This window comes from Hemicordylus capensis, chromosome 5 (assembly GCF_027244095.1).
Source record: "Hemicordylus capensis ecotype Gifberg chromosome 5, rHemCap1.1.pri, whole genome shotgun sequence".
Lineage (NCBI taxonomy): Eukaryota > Metazoa > Chordata > Lepidosauria > Squamata > Cordylidae > Hemicordylus > Hemicordylus capensis.
In genome coordinates, this window is record NC_069661.1 from 125,266,378 (window position 1) to 125,283,233 (window position 16,856).

Below are 16,856 nucleotides of genomic sequence, written 5' to 3' on the forward strand. Positions count from 1 at the left end.
TCCCAGATGTGCAGTAGCTGCCTAATATGTAGTTCTAGTTGTATAAGAGAGCATCATCACTGTTAATCACCAGGCTTTTAAACCGTGGTAGGGGGTTTCAAAACTTTTTGCAGTTACTTTGTTATTCTTTACACACACAAACCTATTTTCTGACATGCATTTGTTTTTTGGCTCTCTTTCTCTCTCCCTAGAATTCCATTCGTCATAATCTTTCTCTGAATAAATGTTTTCGAAAAGTGCCTCGCCCTCGGGATGACCCTGGAAAGGTGAGGGATCTGGCTATGCTTGGCCAGCTTGTTCACGGGGGATTCGGACAATGTTCCAGTATACCTTGAACCCCCAGTCCTGCTTTTGGCAAAAGGGGTAAAGGTGAATAAATGGACAAACTGACAGAATAAAAACAAACACAAGCACATCAAAATGTGTACACACACACACACACACACACACTTACTTAAGGTTGAGCGTATTTTTTTGAAATACCGTACATGTTTGTGGAAGAGCAGTGCACTGATATTTATTGCTCAGCTCAAGGAGGGGAAAAAGAAAACATGCAGGCTTTGTTCATCTATATCTGTCAATGTGTAATGCTAATGAAATCTGGTATGGGATAAAGAGCTTTGTACTCTTCAGTATATACAGATTTGAGGAAGCTAAGGGAAAGTATTGGGGCTTTGTATCCTAGCCTGTAACATGTGCGTGTGACCTCAGCAATGACCTGTGACAGGGGGGAAATGAGTCGCCTTACTTGAAACTTCACTGTGGAACATGGGAGTGGTCATTGCGTTCCACATTTTTACATCAGAATTGCTATTCTTGTCTAGCCTGTTCTTCCCGAAAGTGCTGATGGGAGACGGAAGGATTTCTAGGATTATTTGACATTGCAAAAAAGGTGTTTGCTGAAAGAGAACATTATTCCAGCACAGAAAAAGGGCATGTCTCACATACAGTGGGATAGCTCTGATAATCAGTATGCATTTTTACATTATGGATTGTATCAGTGCTGCTGCTAATAATGATGATGTGAAGTTATGCTCCTCTCACCAGTAGATCTTTTTCATTCTAGGGTTCTTACTGGACAATAGATACCTGTCCTGATATCTCCCGGAAGAGGAGGCACCCACCAGATGATGATGTGGTATGACTGTCCACCCCACCCAATGCCTAGATCAGTTGTGGGAGGAAGAACAGGCCAACTTCTTCCTAAGCTCATTATTAGGACTTGTATATGCCATACAAGTTATTGTACACCACCCAGAGCCTCTGGATGGGGCGGTTTATAAATGTAATAAGTAATAAAAATTAAATAAATAAAATACTTCTAAAGGCCACAGGAAAAAACACAGAATGGGGCACTGGAAGCAGTCTTCTTCTTTCTGAGCATCTCCACTACTGTGGCTTGCTTTAAAAAACAAAATCAAGCATTTGTCACTGCAGATACATGTTTGATAGTCTGTTACAAACAAAGAAAAATGGCTAAATATTTTTTTCAGAGTTCCTTGCCTCATGAGTAGAAGAACCAGAATTGATTGTGGAAAGTAGGAAAATGAGCAATACATTTATTAATTTACTTAATCTGTATGGTTTTTGAAATTTTCTTCTTAAATGATTACATAATCCAATATTTAAAATCAAAGTCAAACAGATACTTTTCCAGATTCACTTATATGCCAGAAGGACTAATCTTGCACTTGTATAGCAAGCCAAGATACTTACAACAACAATTATTATCTGTTAAATCACATTTAGCCATGCCAAAGTTGAAGCCCTTATTGGAAGTTTGTTCATTATACATTGTATAAGTCTCCTACATTCTCTCAGTGGTTGAGTCTTGGCTGGTGATCTTAAATAATCTGGCAGTTTTATAAGAGGCATTAGATCCCATGCTTTCTAGATTCTTTGGCTTCTGATGGTGTTGACTGGGATTTCCAGTATCTTGTTATATTATATTTTATAGAACTGACTAAATCAAGCTTTTTTTGGTTCAGAATTTAGATTGGTTTTATATGTTGCTTCTTATAGCACTACACCAACCAACCACCCACTGACCCCCGGGGATTGATACAATATGTAATTGTTTTTGGCAAAAGAGATAGGACATTTGACTTTCAGACATGGAGTCTGAGTTACATTGAATACAACGTTGGGCAGATACTTGTCCTCTCCCGTGCTGTACACCCTGAACCATGGCTTCTTCTCTACAATCTATCCACAGTTATCCCAAGATTCCCCCGAGCAAGAGGCAAGCAAGAGCCCAAGGGGACCTGTCCCTGTCAGTGCAGAAGCATCACTGTCCCCAGAGTCCACCCCACAGCTGTCATTGCAAAGTACACCACCTATAAGCAACTATAGTCAGGTAAGTGGAGGTGGGCTAGATAAGAGAAGATGGCCTGGGGAGAGAGGAAGAAATGTGTTGCAGAGCAAAAAAAAAGGACAATGAGGGTGAAGGGTGGTTAAGGGATTTGACAGTGGAGACTGCAAATGAAGCCCCTACTGCTAAACAAAGATCAAGTGCATTTGAATTGTATATAGTACTCCTGTTTCTCCTCAGCAGGGGGCAGGGCCTGTGGATGTGGCAGCCACTGTTGCTGGAGGGCAGGGCCGTGAAGGGACAGATGTGCCACCCCCACACTACAGCACCAGCCATGACTTGAAATTCTCCTATTCGGAGATCAACTTCCAGGACTTGAGCTGGTCCTTCCGGAATCTCTATAAATCCATGCTCGAGAAATCCTCCTCCTCCCAGCATGGTGAGTAACGGTGCCAGGCCTGGTCTGGCAGAGAGCAGGCTAGTGTTTGTACTCCAGACAATGTTTGTATCCCGCAGCTTCTTCCACTTGTTAGGAAAGGCCCCATCCACTGCCTATCTGCTGTGGCACAAATGGCCAGCCTGCGGCCCATGGGTTAGAGGCCACCACTCTGGCCACTCCCTTGGTGTTTCCCCCCCCCTCCCCACACCACTGAGAGTGTGAAGTGGTGCCTTGCATGGCAGTGCTGCTTTGAAACTGGCCAGACCAAACGCAGCATGAAAGAAAGTTGCACACTTGCTTCTTACTTGGCAGGTTCCCTTCTTGGGAAATGAGAGCTTGCCCCAGAGGCTCTCTGAGATGATGCTCATTTCTTGAAGAGAAGTGTGCCTACCAGGCTCTTCAGCCTGGATGCTGGAGTCTCCCTGGCCCGACTCCAAAGCTATAATTCTCTGGTCAGAGCTGCTCTTAAGGGGCTCCTGCACTTAGGCAACAGACCTCCACCCGAAGGAGTTCACCTGCGCTACAGGTGCTTCTGTGTTTGCCTGTGGTCCCTTCTCATTTGAACTTGCTCTTTTGTTTGTTTAAAAATTAACTAAAAGTTGGCACAGTTTCATCAGAACTAGTCAGAATGAGGATTGGAAGACAGGGATAATGTTATACAGAGGTGTCTCTGTTTTCCAGATTGTGGGCTCAAGAAGGAAGGGAGAGGAAGAGGGGGAGGTAGAGGGGGAGAGGGAGAGAGAGAAAGAGTGTGTATTTTTAGCTGGGCTCTTGGATTATGAAGAACCATGTGAAATGGGCTAGACTGGGCAAAGTGCTAGAAGACTGCAGAAAGAGAAAATACTTTCTTCCTGAACCCTCTGAATTCTGCGATTCAATGAACCGCCACTCGAGGGCAGCATCTCATGGAAGTTGTCTTTCCCGCCCCCTGCCCAATTTTCATGCAGAAAAAGGCAGAGAAACTTTGGACCTAAGCTACTGTTGAGACTTAAAGGGACAAATAATTAAAATATTTCTAGAAATGTGAGCATTGCTTTGATAACCACAATGCTGTTTCCTTGCTTTATAATGTTTGGGAGTTCTAGGGGACCGCAGACATGACTAGCTTGTTATCTCTCTGATCTCTGTCTGTTAACGTTTTCCTTTTAATCCTGCCCATCAGATTTCTCTTCTCTCCTGGGTGACATGCAGCCCTCCAACCACAATTACTACATGTATCACCAGCAGCAGCAGCTGCCCTCCTCTATAGGAGCTGCACCTCCACTCCACACGTCAACCTCAGAAGGCTGTCCATCCCAGGGCAGCAAGCAGCAAGGAGGTGACGGCTATGGTCCCCCACCTGTGATGTCCATTCACCCCTCCTCAATGCAGCATGGAGGATATCACCAACATCCACAGCACCATCCGCACTCCCATTCACAGCAGCAGCAGCAACAACAGCAACAACAACCACAGGCTCCCATCAATAATGCTAGCTTTGGTGAGTTACAGAATTGAGACGCAATGTCACAAATTAACTGAATTAAGGATGGATGAACTCGGCCAAAGATTATGCAACTGGCCTGGGGCATAGGGGTCCTGGCTTTTCATTTATCCCTTTTCTACTATTTATTTATTCATTCATTCATTCATTCAATTTCTATACCGCCTTTCCAAAAATGGCACAGGTCAGTTTACACAGAGAAATAAATAAATGAGATGGCTCCCTGTCCCCAAAGGGCTCACAGTCTAAAAAGAAACATCAGATAGACACCAGCAACAGTCACTGGAGGGATGTTGTGCTGGGGGTGGATAGGGCCAGTTACTCTCCCCCTGCTAAATAAAGAGAATCACCACGTTAAAAAGTGCCTCTTTGCCAGGTTAGCAGGGATTCTGCTATAGGGTTCCTGTGTTACTTAGGCAAATCGTAAAGGCCCAGATCATCACATGATACAATGCAGATGTGCACCTAAGACTTTTAAAGTGCATCTAAAATCATAAATGTGATCATGACAAACACATATTTGCAAATGCATATCATACAGATATCAGTGAGCCAGAATCGGTTGCAGCTCCCTGAGTGTAGACGTGGTGCTCACAAATTTGGATTCCCCATTATTCCTCTGAATAATGTAGGAGATGGTCCAGGGTACCCTCTAACATGAGTGCACTCAATGCTTTCCTGAGATACAGTAACAATATCTATATCAATATGTGAGGTGATGGGGATGAAGGCCTCTTAGGCTGAATCAGGCTCTCTTAGGAAAGCCAAGGCAATGACTCTGGCAGCTACTCATAACACTATCCATCATTTGAAGAGAGAGTGTCCTGGCTTTTACTCTTGACTCCAGGTCTCTGTCCTGATAAGGTGTGGGGATCCCATGTCAATAGAATTAAACTAAAGAGGGGAGTGGTGTCTGGGTACAGTGAATAGGGAGACTGTCTTGAGGAGAGGGACTGTTCTTTGCATTCACAATTTTGTTGAGAAGTATATGGGGCACGTACTCATCTTTGATATAGGATCTGAGGAACAGGGCAGTGTTGTGCCCCTTTTAATTGGATGTGTCCCCTGGTTTCCAGCATTCTCCTCTGACTGGTGCTCCAACATTGATTCCCTGAAAGAAAGTTTCAAGATGGTGAATCGACTGAACTGGTCTAGCATTGAACACTCCCAGTTCTCAGGTGGGTAATAGATTGTGCTACATTATTTCCTTACATCCTTCTCTCTCTGTCTCTCAGACAACATCCTTGATCGAGCATGGGGGGAAGGAATCCTCCACCAACTTACAGGGGGAACATAGGTGTAGAGAGAGAGAGAGCTTTGGGGCAAGAGTCGAGAGCAATGCTACCTAGTTTCTTATGTCTCTCTTTCTCCGGCCTCCTGCAGAGTTGATGGAGAGTCTGCGCCAGGCTGAGCGTAAGAACTGGACCCTAGATCAGCACCACATTGCCAACCTATGTGACTCCCTCAATCACTTTCTCACCCAGACCGGTCAGCTCCCTCACCTGGGAGGTCCCCAGCAGCCTCCCCGAATCTCCGAGTCCTGTGCCATGAATAGTGGCAAACAAGAGCAGCCCATGAACCAAGGTACTCAGCTGGGCATCTGGGGAGGGCACCTGCCATGTCAGGACAATGGGCGAGACAGAAACGAAGAGGCATAGCCACACCCTGCTCCGTGGCATCATTACTAGGGATGAGCCTCACAAGGCTCAGCCTCTGGGGACAATTCTTGTGCTGTTGTCACATCCAGTCTCAGCTCCTGAGACATCACCTAACCTGGGTCTCTTTTTGTGTGGTCCCTTAGTGAGCTGCAGTTGGGGCAGAGGGAGAGTAGTTGGCGGGCGGGGGTGGGGGGCCTTCAGGGCCACTGGCATCTTCAAAATGGTTGAGCATGCTCCGTTCAGTGGCCAGATGGCATATCTGCCTGAACACACCAAAGATAGTAGTATATATCCAGCAATGGTGGCAAGTGGCCCTACCATGAGGGAACATTTTGTCATCTTGGATATGCTCAAGTTTGTGCAGAATGAATCACTAAGCATGTCCAGTGTCTTTTCAGCTGCAGAGCTTGCAGCAGATGCAGATCTGTGCAAGCACACAAACACACTTTCTCACCGAGAGGTCAAAATATGTTTCAAGAACATGTGTGCACATATGTGTCTAGCATGAGAGATTCAGAGAAGATAACCGGGGAGCCTGTTTATCACTGTTCTGTAGTCAAGAACTGCAAGGCTCCCAAGGAAATTAATAGCAGCTGGTTTAAAATAAGCCAGAAGGTACTGTTCTGCACATAGCCTACTCATAATTCACCAATGAAATCCATGGAGGCACATAAGAAGGGTTATTATGCCCTAAAATCAGAAGTATTCATAGAATTTATTCAGATTCAGTGGCTTAGTCAGGATTACTACTGTGACTCAGCCCTCTAACTTCCACATTATGGAAGTGGATTGTGTGAGATTACATATATATATATATATATATATATATATATACACACACACACACACACACACACACACACACACACACACACACATATACATACACACACACACACACACACACTCAATCCACTTCCATATTGTGGAAGGTAGAGGGCTGGGTCACAGTAGTAATTACATATTGTATCAATCCCCGGGGTGTGTGTGTGGCCGGTGTAGTGCTATAAGTGCTATAGTTTTATATATATATATGCTGTGTGTGTGTGTGTGTGTGTGTGTGTGTATACACACACATATATATTTCTTCTGCTGTCGGTAGTATTCAAAAGAGGATGCTGGGCTATACATCTAACCTTAACCCTAACCCAGTCTGTGGCAGTGCTCTGTTAACATACTATACAGAAACGTCTGAATGTTGAGCTACTGGACTTCAACTTGCATCCCACTCAGCATACTTTGGGTGGGAAAGACATTATTTGAGTTCCACAAGACTGTACGTAGCGGAACTCCTCTCCTCTCCTATGGCAACTAAGTGCCTCCGGGCAACAGAAGAATGTATTGTAAATTGGAAGAGAGGTGGTACATTTTTGTTTTCGTTCAGGCTACTGATGTGACAACAATTAGTCACATTGAGGGGCAGTGGTGGCCTGTTTGAGTTGGGCGGAGGGGCGGGGTGGAAAACAGACTGCAAGTACAGCTCATTCCCACTCTTCTTGCCCCACCCCGATAGCCTTGCTGTCCCTTGCCCTGCCCCTCCGTGACATTAACCACAGGCATGCAGGCTGGTCATTCTCTGGGTTGGGGAACTGGGCAGATGAACAGCCCATGTGCTTGGGGTTAATGCCATGGCAGGGCAAAGCAAGGGAGAGTGATGCAGCTGGGGAGGGGCGAGAAGCATGGGAATGAGCCAGACCTGCAGCTTGTTTTCCACCCCGCACCCTACCCATACATACGCTGTCCATGTAAAGTCAATATGTGTGGGCAGGGAAGCTAGTAAAAATGCTTGTGTGCTAGTAGCTCAGGTGAACTGATTTGCAAGGCTGGATTAGAACATTTTTGAAAGACCTGCAATACAAGGAGTATTAAAGAGTAGCAGTAGGAAATGTAGGTAAACTCTGTGGCCATAGTACTTGGACATGTAGAGATTGGTAGCAAAATACATAAATTCACCCACAGAGAGGATCTGTGTTTTGCAGAAGACAAAATCTATATGTGTACTGTATTTTATGTGGATTTCTTTTCAAACTTGAAGAAAGTTGCTATTAACTGGATTTTCACATGTCTGGTGAAGCAGCAATTGGCCAGAATACTTTAGCTTAATAGAAATCACTCCTGGAAGAGTCATTTATTTATTTGAAATGTTTCAAGGAGATGTTATGGGACCTTTAGAAATGACTGAACCCACCTTAGAGTTTCCCCTGATCACAGGCTGCAGTCAGGTTTCTGGGGCTATTGATGGGTTTTTTCCCCTTCTCCCTGCTAGTGAACTCCTACGGTCAGCCACAACCTCCCCATATCTACTCTGGGCCATCTCCAATGTACCAGATTTCCACCCAGGACTCACCAGGGTATAATCGTCAAGGTAAGAAGACATTCAATGTTGAAGTACCTTTTGAACACTAAATATTGAAGAACAACTTATCTGGCTTGAGCTATGGTCACAATCCTTTGGAACCTGATTGGCACATCTGCTGTCATCCTTTTCCATAAACACAGAGAACACTTTTACAGTGCTTTTGAGTGAGTTGCTTTGGTTTTCCCTCTCTCCATGTTCACACATACTTGCGATTGTCCCTACTCTACAAGCTGGGAAGAATAGTCCTGATGCTGGAGTTCAACACTGTGGATTGCTCCCAAGCTGCTGCAGTGGTTGCTACCAGTGGCCAGATGCTGAGGGGACATGGCCTTGGGGGAAAAGTAGTCATTTGCCATAAATCCATCCCCACAGAATTTGGCAGACTCAGATAACAGGAACAGGAATGTGAGAATGGCAGCTTTTGCTTTTCGTATCTCTAGCCCAGGGATTCTCAAACTTGGGTCCTCAGGTGTTGATGGACTTCAGCTCCCATAATCCCCAGCCTCAGTGGCCTTTGGTTGGGGATTATGGGAGTTGAAGTCCAATAACACCTGAGGACCCAAGTTTGAGAATCACTGCTCTAGCCCTTGTGATTGCCAATAGCTTGGATGACTTTAAAAGGGGCTTAGACAGATTCATGGGCTTAGACAAATTCATGGTCTACCAATGGCTGCTAGTCTAGTGGCTATAGGACACCTACAGCCTCAGATGCAAGATGCCTCTAAATACCAGTTGTAAGGGAGCAACAGCAGGAGACGGAGCAATGCCCTCAGCTCTTGCCTGTGGACTTCCCAGAGGCATCTGGTGGGCCACTGTGTGAAACAGGATGCTGGACTGGATAGGCCTTGGGCCTGATCCAGCAAGGCTGTTCTTAATGAAAACATAAGAACACTAAGAACAGCCCTGCTGGACCATCTTTGTGAATGCAGGATTCTGAGAGTGGACCCTCTGTGCCTGCTTAATTACATGGCCTCTAGTGATTCCACTCGAGGCCATAACCTTTTGCCCTTCCCTTATCCATACTTCTCCTTTGGACATATGCAGCATTTTGTAAAAAGAGCAGCTTCAAAATAAGGCTCCCAAATGGAGCTCCCAAACAGCTAGCCAGGTTTGCGGGGAGGGGGATGGTGGTGAAGAGGATCTTGCCATATCAGGCTGCAATGTAATGGCATTGGCAAGTCTGTTCCACAGGACACTTTCTATTCCAGTCAGGCTTGGAGAACAGACCCTGCTCACATTCCTATTCTTTGTAATTTGCTCAGTGCTTTGGGTCATGTTGGAATAGGGCACGAGGCACTGGGATTTTGTTTGATGTGCTTATTGCTATATATTGTGTTCATTTACCTCCGTTTTCTAACTGCAAAAATTGAGCTGAATTTTCTTGGTGCAGACTTTCTTTCTTTGCTTCAGAATTTCTTAACATCTGTCCGGTAATGTGTGTACTGTACCATAGATCCATTTGTAAAATCTATGTCCATATAAAATCTTTGCTTAATGTTCTTTATATCTAACACCGAATCCCCTTAATGTATACAGGAGATACCTCCGTTTTTGTGGGGGTTCCGTTCTCCACAATTACCACAGATACAGAAACCACAAATAAGTCATTGGAGCAATGGGATCGCAGGGATTAGGTTCCTATAGGCCCAAAATATGCCCCCAAAAGGGGGGGTGGTAGTTAAAATAAAGTGCCCTGCTGTGCTCTTTGGGCCTCCAGAAATCTGAGATTTCTGGCTGCATCCGAACTGCAGATATGTGGAATTAGCCCCTTGTGGGCAGGTGTTTTTATGCGTATGCCAAGGTTGGTTAGCAATCACTTGTCAGTGGATACGCGAAACCATGGATGGTGGATCCACGTATAGCAAAGTCCACCTGTATTCCCTTAACAATCAGTCTGGGTTTTTTTTAAGCACTAAAGCATTTTCAAAATATGAGCAGTTAAAAGAAAAAGCATAGTAGTATTCTGCATGCAGATTAACAATAATGAAAAGTATGTCTTATTCACACAATTTTTTGAAGCAAACCCTTCAGAAATACTAGAATTTGGGTTATTGGGCAGGGGGCGGGGATGCTTTCTGTCCAGTTTCTGAGCAGATGGAAAGTTGATGGTACTCAGTAATTCAGATCATTATCAAGTGTTCAGCAGGATAAGACATTCATCATGAAAAGTTTATTTACTGTCTCTCCCCCCCCCCTTAATGTATTCAGGTCATCATCTGGTTCCACGGCCGCCTCCGGGTGCCAATGAGGAAATCCCTGATGATTTCAACTGGGATTTGATCACCTAGCAAGTTACAGACTTGATAGCATCTCCCTCGTGTAGGGTTTGGGAAGGGGAGCCTGGGGTTCCGGTCATAAGACCAGCACCTTCAGCCTCTTTGCCTTGCCTGTATATAGATATATATTCTCTACTTCCGCCAGAGAAGCTGCCGCAAGATGCTGCCGAAGATAATCCTTCCTTTTACCTTCTTTTCTTCTTCTTTATTATTATTATTATCATCATCATCAGCAATTATTGTGCACAGCACTTACGCTCCATCACCAGCCTTGGATTTTACGTGTTTACTGGCACCCTGCTTGGGATGGAGGGTAGGAAGACTGTTTTCTGGTGTCATGAGAAGACCTCAGAAGGAGGAATTCTTGAGGGCATCTTACTCTTCCTCCGTCACTTGCGTTTAACAATCCCTCTTTCCCGCCAAGGTGGCCAGTGACTGTTTTATTGGCTGCGAGAGTGAGAGAGCCCCGTGGATCTTGAGAGTCTGTAATAATTATGTTCTTTCTTAAATGTTGTAAAGGGGGGAGGGGGGAGGGCAGGGCAGGGCAGGGATAGACTGGTGTTGAAAGGTGGTCTTAGGTCTGCGAACTTTCTCACACCAGCAGAGGCAGCAAGAGAAGCAGGGAAATGCCAGGTGCCAAGCATGGAGGGCTTTGGGCATGGGAAATAGCTGGAATTGCAGCTTGACAGAAAGAGGCAGGCCCTGAGTTGAAAGTGAGGACTTCTCTATAGTTGAACATTACGGTGAGGAGTCTGCTGCCAGTAGAGACTGAGTGTCTTGGAAAGACAAAGGGGGCCTTTACCTTTTTTCTACACTGCCTTTTTCAATCACTGCCATTTTGCACGTATCCCCCTTGGCAGACAAAGAAAGCTTGATCAGTGTGGCTTGTGTCCACATCATGTAGGTCGAGTGCCAGCATGGAACCAGGCTCCTCAGGGCTTGTCACGTCACAGTTTTTTCTCCGGTTGCCTTCTATCATAATGCAGCAAGGTTCTCATCTGAATATGCTGATAAGACATGCAAATCAAGAAGTGCTCCTCTCCTCTGCAAGGTTTTTTGTTTGTTTGTTTTTTTAAGTTCTGAATTTTATTTCCCCTCAAATTTTCTGAAAAGTATTGTGGCTTGTGATGTGAGGGTGGAAGCTGAAGAAGTCTCGTCTGCCTTCTATAAATAAGTAATTGACGCTTCCTGTTTTGTGATGGGACTAAAGTGAATAGAGGAATGTAGTGCCAAGCAGAGTTTGGTGGTTGCAGGCTTTAAAGCCCTCCCATTAAGTGGCGCCTCGCTGCAGACAATCTATGGAGCAGATCCTGGAAGTGCATATCTGGGAGGGCAGGTTGGAGGGGGCCCTTCCCGTTTAGGTGGCTACAGGGAGAGTAGAAGTTCAACCACCTGGCTGCCCTTAGAAGGCAAGGAAGAGCAATGAGGTCAAAGTAGGATTTGAATGTTGAACTGGGTCCAGCTCAGTGGCCCCTCCTCACTGCTTTCTTTTCAGCATCTAGCATGACCCTCTTCTGCCAGACCTCTTGCTAGTCTGAATACTCTTCCAACTGCAAGCCTGCTTTGTGTGAGGGGGAAACCAAGTTGGAAGCAAAAACATCATGGGGATATGATATGCTGTGCCAGGGGTGGGAAGGTTCTTTAAGCATTGCTTTGAACTTGCTGTTTCATTGAATTTTGGAGGGGGGGGAGACTTCTTGGGGGTGGGGAAGGGTCATCGTTGTATGTTCTGAGAGGAGTGGAGAATCCCTGAGCTGAATTTGTGGAGGAGTGTTAATGGTTGTCTGCATTGTCCCAAGATGAGAATGCTGTGACCAGGAGGTTCTTGTTGGTGAGGATCTGTGGAACATAATGTAGGGATGGCTTGCCCTCCAGACACCAATCAGTGCTTTTTACAAGATATTTCTGAAGAAAATATCCAGAGAAGGGTCACTTGGCCTTTCGGAGAACCCTGAGGGGAGGGGGGAGGGGTACAAGATCACTCCTTTATATATATTCAAAGGCTCCTCATTCACATAGTCAGTTGCGCCTTGTTTGCATATGTAAATATACACCAGTCAGTGTGCAAATTAGCCTCATTCTCCCTTTGCCTCTGAATTAACTGCATCATTCTTGAGTGGGTTAGTATTTGGATTGCACACATGGAGTCGTAGACTCAGCACTGGAATTCTGCACTGTGAGCAGCTGACACAGCCTGTCCAGGAACAAGGGTCAGCATAGTGGGCTGGCCGGCCAGCCTGCCTGCCTGCCAAGGAGAAGAATCCCTCGTCGGCCCACCCGCTGCAGTGCAACACACAATGCTTTACGTCAAGGAGATGGGAGAGGGGTGTGGCCTCACAAATTTATTTTTCTGCATGCTTTCTTAATTAAAAAAGTGAATGTTCATGGTTTAACCCTTTTGGTGCCCCTGTTTTAATTTCTTCATGGCAGCTTGTGGAGTTGGTTAAATTATTTGGGCTCATATTCTTAGAAAACACATTTTTGTTCTTGCTGAAACAAACCCTTAACTTGAATCCGGATTATTCCTTGCATTCTCAGAAGAAGAAACCGCTGCTAAAGGAGTGTTGTGGCAACACACACTTATTGTCAAGCCTACTGCCTTTTGGCTAAGGCTGTGTGTAGGAGTGTGATTCTGCAAGAGTACAAAATTAAAAACAAAAGAAGCCAACCTGCCTGCAGAATTTGGCTCCCTGAGAAGCTTCTCTTTCTTTGTGGGCCGAAGCCTCAGAAACAAGAAAGATGGCTGGAAAATATTTATTTTCAGAGTTAGGGCTAGAGCTTGACAGGCCTGTGCATGGCCAAAATACAGGTTTTCAACAAGGTATAAACCCAACACAACAATGGGCACTATTGGGAGGGCCCATGTTGGGCCTCACCTGACTGTCATGGTCAGGTTGTATTGTTGCAGAACTCTGGTATGCCTGTCTGCTCTGCGCCTCCTGCTGCCTTCTCCTCTTCCCCCTTCTTTCTCAGTAAACAAATGGGGGCAGGAGACAGGCTCCAGAAGGAGCACTCAGATGGCTGCCTTGGCTTCTGCAGCTTGAGTTTAAAAAGAGAAATTTCTTCTTCAACTTGCCTTTTAGGTCCTTGTGTGGCACGGGTATTTCTGGGATTGCTAGTTCTTGATGTTTTTGACTTGGAAAAGGGAGATGGCCTTAGAACATAGAGATCGTGGTTGCCTTTCACAGCATGATACAGCAGATTTTCGCTAATGGATAAACAGCCATCTTTGGAACTCAGTTTGGTCCCCAAGGGCTTCCCATTTGGCCCACAGCACTGTCTTTCTCTCAAGGGGATCTCCCCCCCGCCCCGGTGCACCTCTTGTTATACACTCAGCCACATTCACCAGTGAAAGCCAAAGATACAGACAAAAGATCCCTGAACCCCCTTTCCCCTTATGTGATCTGTGCCATGAGGTGATGGAGTTCTAAGACAGTAGAATGATAGGATCAATCAGCAGGTGATGCTTGCCATTTTTAGTGCTCCCCCATGTTTATTTTAAAAAAAAATTGCAAGGAGCAAATGAATGGACTGAAGAGTGAGTTACAGCTTGCCTCTGCCATGCTAGGGTTTGTTGGGTGGGTGGGGTTTGCAGGGCAGTTTTGCTGTTCCTGCTATTACATTAAAGGAGTCCATGTGGTATAATGATTAGAGTATTAGACTTGGACCGGGGAGACCTGAACTTGAATTCCCACTCAACCATGATGTCACCAGGAGACCTTCAGTCAGTCACTATTTTTCAGCCTAATCTGATTAACAGGTTCCTAACAATGCTGAAACAAAGAAAATCAGGTTATCGGAGATTTGTGGGCATAATTTTTGAAAAGGAGGGCAGTTTGGCTCTTGTCTAATGTTTGTGGTTAATGTACAATAAACAATGTACAGTAGAAACAGAACCCTTTTAAATATTAGGTTAGATAGCTTGAAGAACAAAGACTATACCCCTTCCTCAACTTCTAATAAAAGTAAACTCATTGTGAAAGTCGCAAGCTGAATGCAAATCGAAACAGGTAAACTGCTTTTTCTCGCTTTATTTACAGCATATTTGCAGTATTCAGAACAGCCAAAAAAAGAGATCTGCATTTTCACTGGACATTGTTACACATTTCAGAGTTGCAAGTAACTATCAGTATCTCAGGGACAGTGTGAGGGCGTTTTTCTGAAATATGTCTGCCAGGTTCCTCCACCCACTTAAAATTTTTGGATGCAAGAGACACTTGCTACTTGACAAGGTTAGACATTAACACAAAGAAACCACTTCAAGTGTCCATTATGAATGGAGTGATCAAGTGGCAGAAGCTGTGATACTGGCTTTGTTTTCATGTTTTACAAAGGGTTGATTAATTGTATGACTTTTACTCGGTATTCCTCTTGCCCTATCAGTAACTTCCTCAGAGAGTATGCTATTGCCAACAAAGCTGGCAAGGAGTCTCTTTGATAATGCTTTGATTTGGTTCCCACCTTGTTAGTGATGTCACATTCACTCGGGATGTGGGTCTTTATGAGAACTCTGCAAGTGCCAGTTTCCAACCCACAATACGAAGGGGGACAAGCTGCATTTTTTAAACATAAGCTTCACTTCATTCAAAGCTCAGACAGTCCTTTTTCAAACAGTCCATTTAAAAAAAAAAGAGTGTCAAATGAAGGCTGATGAGTGGAAAATGCTGCCGATCCATAGCCAGAGTGAGACAGTCAAGCCCCGCCCCTGTCTCGCAGCCGGGAGGAGGAGGAGGAGAATGCATCTTACCATTACAAAGCACTATGTCATGTGTGTAACCTGTTTATACTGCATCACACAGGTGGACTATCAAGTGGCAATCTGCTTCCTCTGCAAGGCTGCATAGCCTTGGCCTTCCAGCTGTGGTTGGACTACAACTTCCATCCTCCCTGACTTGATCACACTTTAGGTCAGTCAGGTGATTGCATTTTTGAATTTCATGACCAGCAACTAGAGCAGCTTGTCTCTTGCTATCTCCAGTCGCTATTCCACTGAACACAGTGATCAAGGTCAAATCTCTGGCTTTTTCACAGAAGTGCTCTTTGGTTGATAGCTGCAATAGCTTTGTTTCTTGAGAAATATGAAAAAGTATCCACTTGGGCAGGTAAAGGGATTGCGCCATATTCAATGGGCTGGCCAGTTTTTCTTCTCTCACACACCTGTCCGAATCAGTCTCTATCCTTTCTGAAAGTCAGTAGCATTTCTCCAGACCACTTCAAATAGTTCTCAAGGGGTTCTAAACTCTGCGTCAGACTTGACACATTTGAGATGGAAAACCAAAAGAAACTTAGTGAAGTTGCCATTTCCTCAGATGTAATCTCTAATTTTTCTCCAGTTCCCTTCTGAGAACAGGCTTGACTGTGCAGTCGTCTGCATCAAATAATGAGGCAAAGGGAAGAAGATCATGCTTCAGTAGGGTTCACAATGATTCATCTCCGTCTTTTGTTTCATAAAAGAGTCCTTCAGCAGCAGAACGTGCTTCAGTTTCAGATACAGAGCATGAACTTTGTTTTTTCTTCCCATCCTGTTTTGCTTCAGAACTAGCAAATGTTAGCAACTTCGCTTTTGTAACCATTTCTGACCGCTTCTTTATTTAGAGAACAGAACATTCGACTCCACATCATATGTAAGCCTCACGACTATGTTCTTTGAATGAAAGGAGATGCTCTGCTGCCTCTCTAGTTGGCACACTATTTGGTGATGAAGTGATGCAATTGTTTGACTAGAAGCTATACTGTTTTCGCTACAATCTGTTTATACTAGGCAACAGTCCTGCAAATGAATGAACTAAGGTATAATGAGGTTCTGGCTGCATTTAACATTTACCATGAACTTCTTGGGGCTGATAGATCAATATATCATGAAGCAGCTAGAACTGTCTTGCAGTGCAGCCTTGATTTCTGCATAATGTGTTTAATTGGCATGTCACATAATGTGCTTCATTGGTATATCCTATTATGCAGTAACCAAGGATGCACTGCTAGACAGTTGTAGCTGCTTGATAATATATTGATCTGTCAGACCCAAGAAGTTCATGGTAAATGTTAAATGCAGCCAGAACCTCGGTATAGTTCACTCACGTCTGTTGCCTAGTCTGAACAATTACTCCTTTTCCAGACCACTGCTGCAATCTCTGAATTGTCTGTTCTTGTTTCATATCTGAAGAGTTTGCACTGGATGGTCAGTTCTCTTTCCTGAGAGCAAGGAAAGAAATTAAAAATCTATGGCCTACCTCGGGGTATTGTTTTTTGAGCAGGTACATCTTTTCAAGGTACCAGGATGCATACTGTAGGTAGTTAATATTGTGAAGCTCTTGGAACACAGGGTGGAGG

General features: G+C 44.7%; 1 protein-coding gene across 4 annotated transcripts in view; it reads left to right on the forward strand.

Moving 5' to 3' along the window:
* The window catches only part of FOXJ2 (forkhead box J2), a 55,297-nt gene extending 42,373 nt beyond the window's left edge, over positions 1-12,924 (forward strand). For 2 of the 4 annotated variants that reach the window (XM_053251820.1, XM_053251819.1), the window contains exons 3-11: positions 192-266; positions 1,067-1,138; positions 2,216-2,356; positions 2,552-2,750; positions 3,913-4,230; positions 5,310-5,411; positions 5,617-5,817; positions 8,158-8,256; positions 10,459-12,924. In XM_053251820.1, coding sequence (XP_053107795.1) covers positions 192-266; positions 1,067-1,138; positions 2,216-2,356; positions 2,552-2,750; positions 3,913-4,230; positions 5,310-5,411; positions 5,617-5,817; positions 8,158-8,256; positions 10,459-10,538 — 1,287 coding nt within the window. In that variant the 3' untranslated portion in view covers positions 10,539-12,924. The remainder of the gene's footprint in view (positions 1-191; positions 267-1,066; positions 1,139-2,215; positions 2,357-2,551; positions 2,751-3,912; positions 4,231-5,309; positions 5,412-5,616; positions 5,818-8,157; positions 8,257-10,458) is intronic. The other 2 variants (XM_053251821.1, XM_053251822.1) reach the window with 2 other exon arrangements.
* The last annotated feature ends 3,932 nt before the right edge of the window (positions 12,925-16,856 follow it).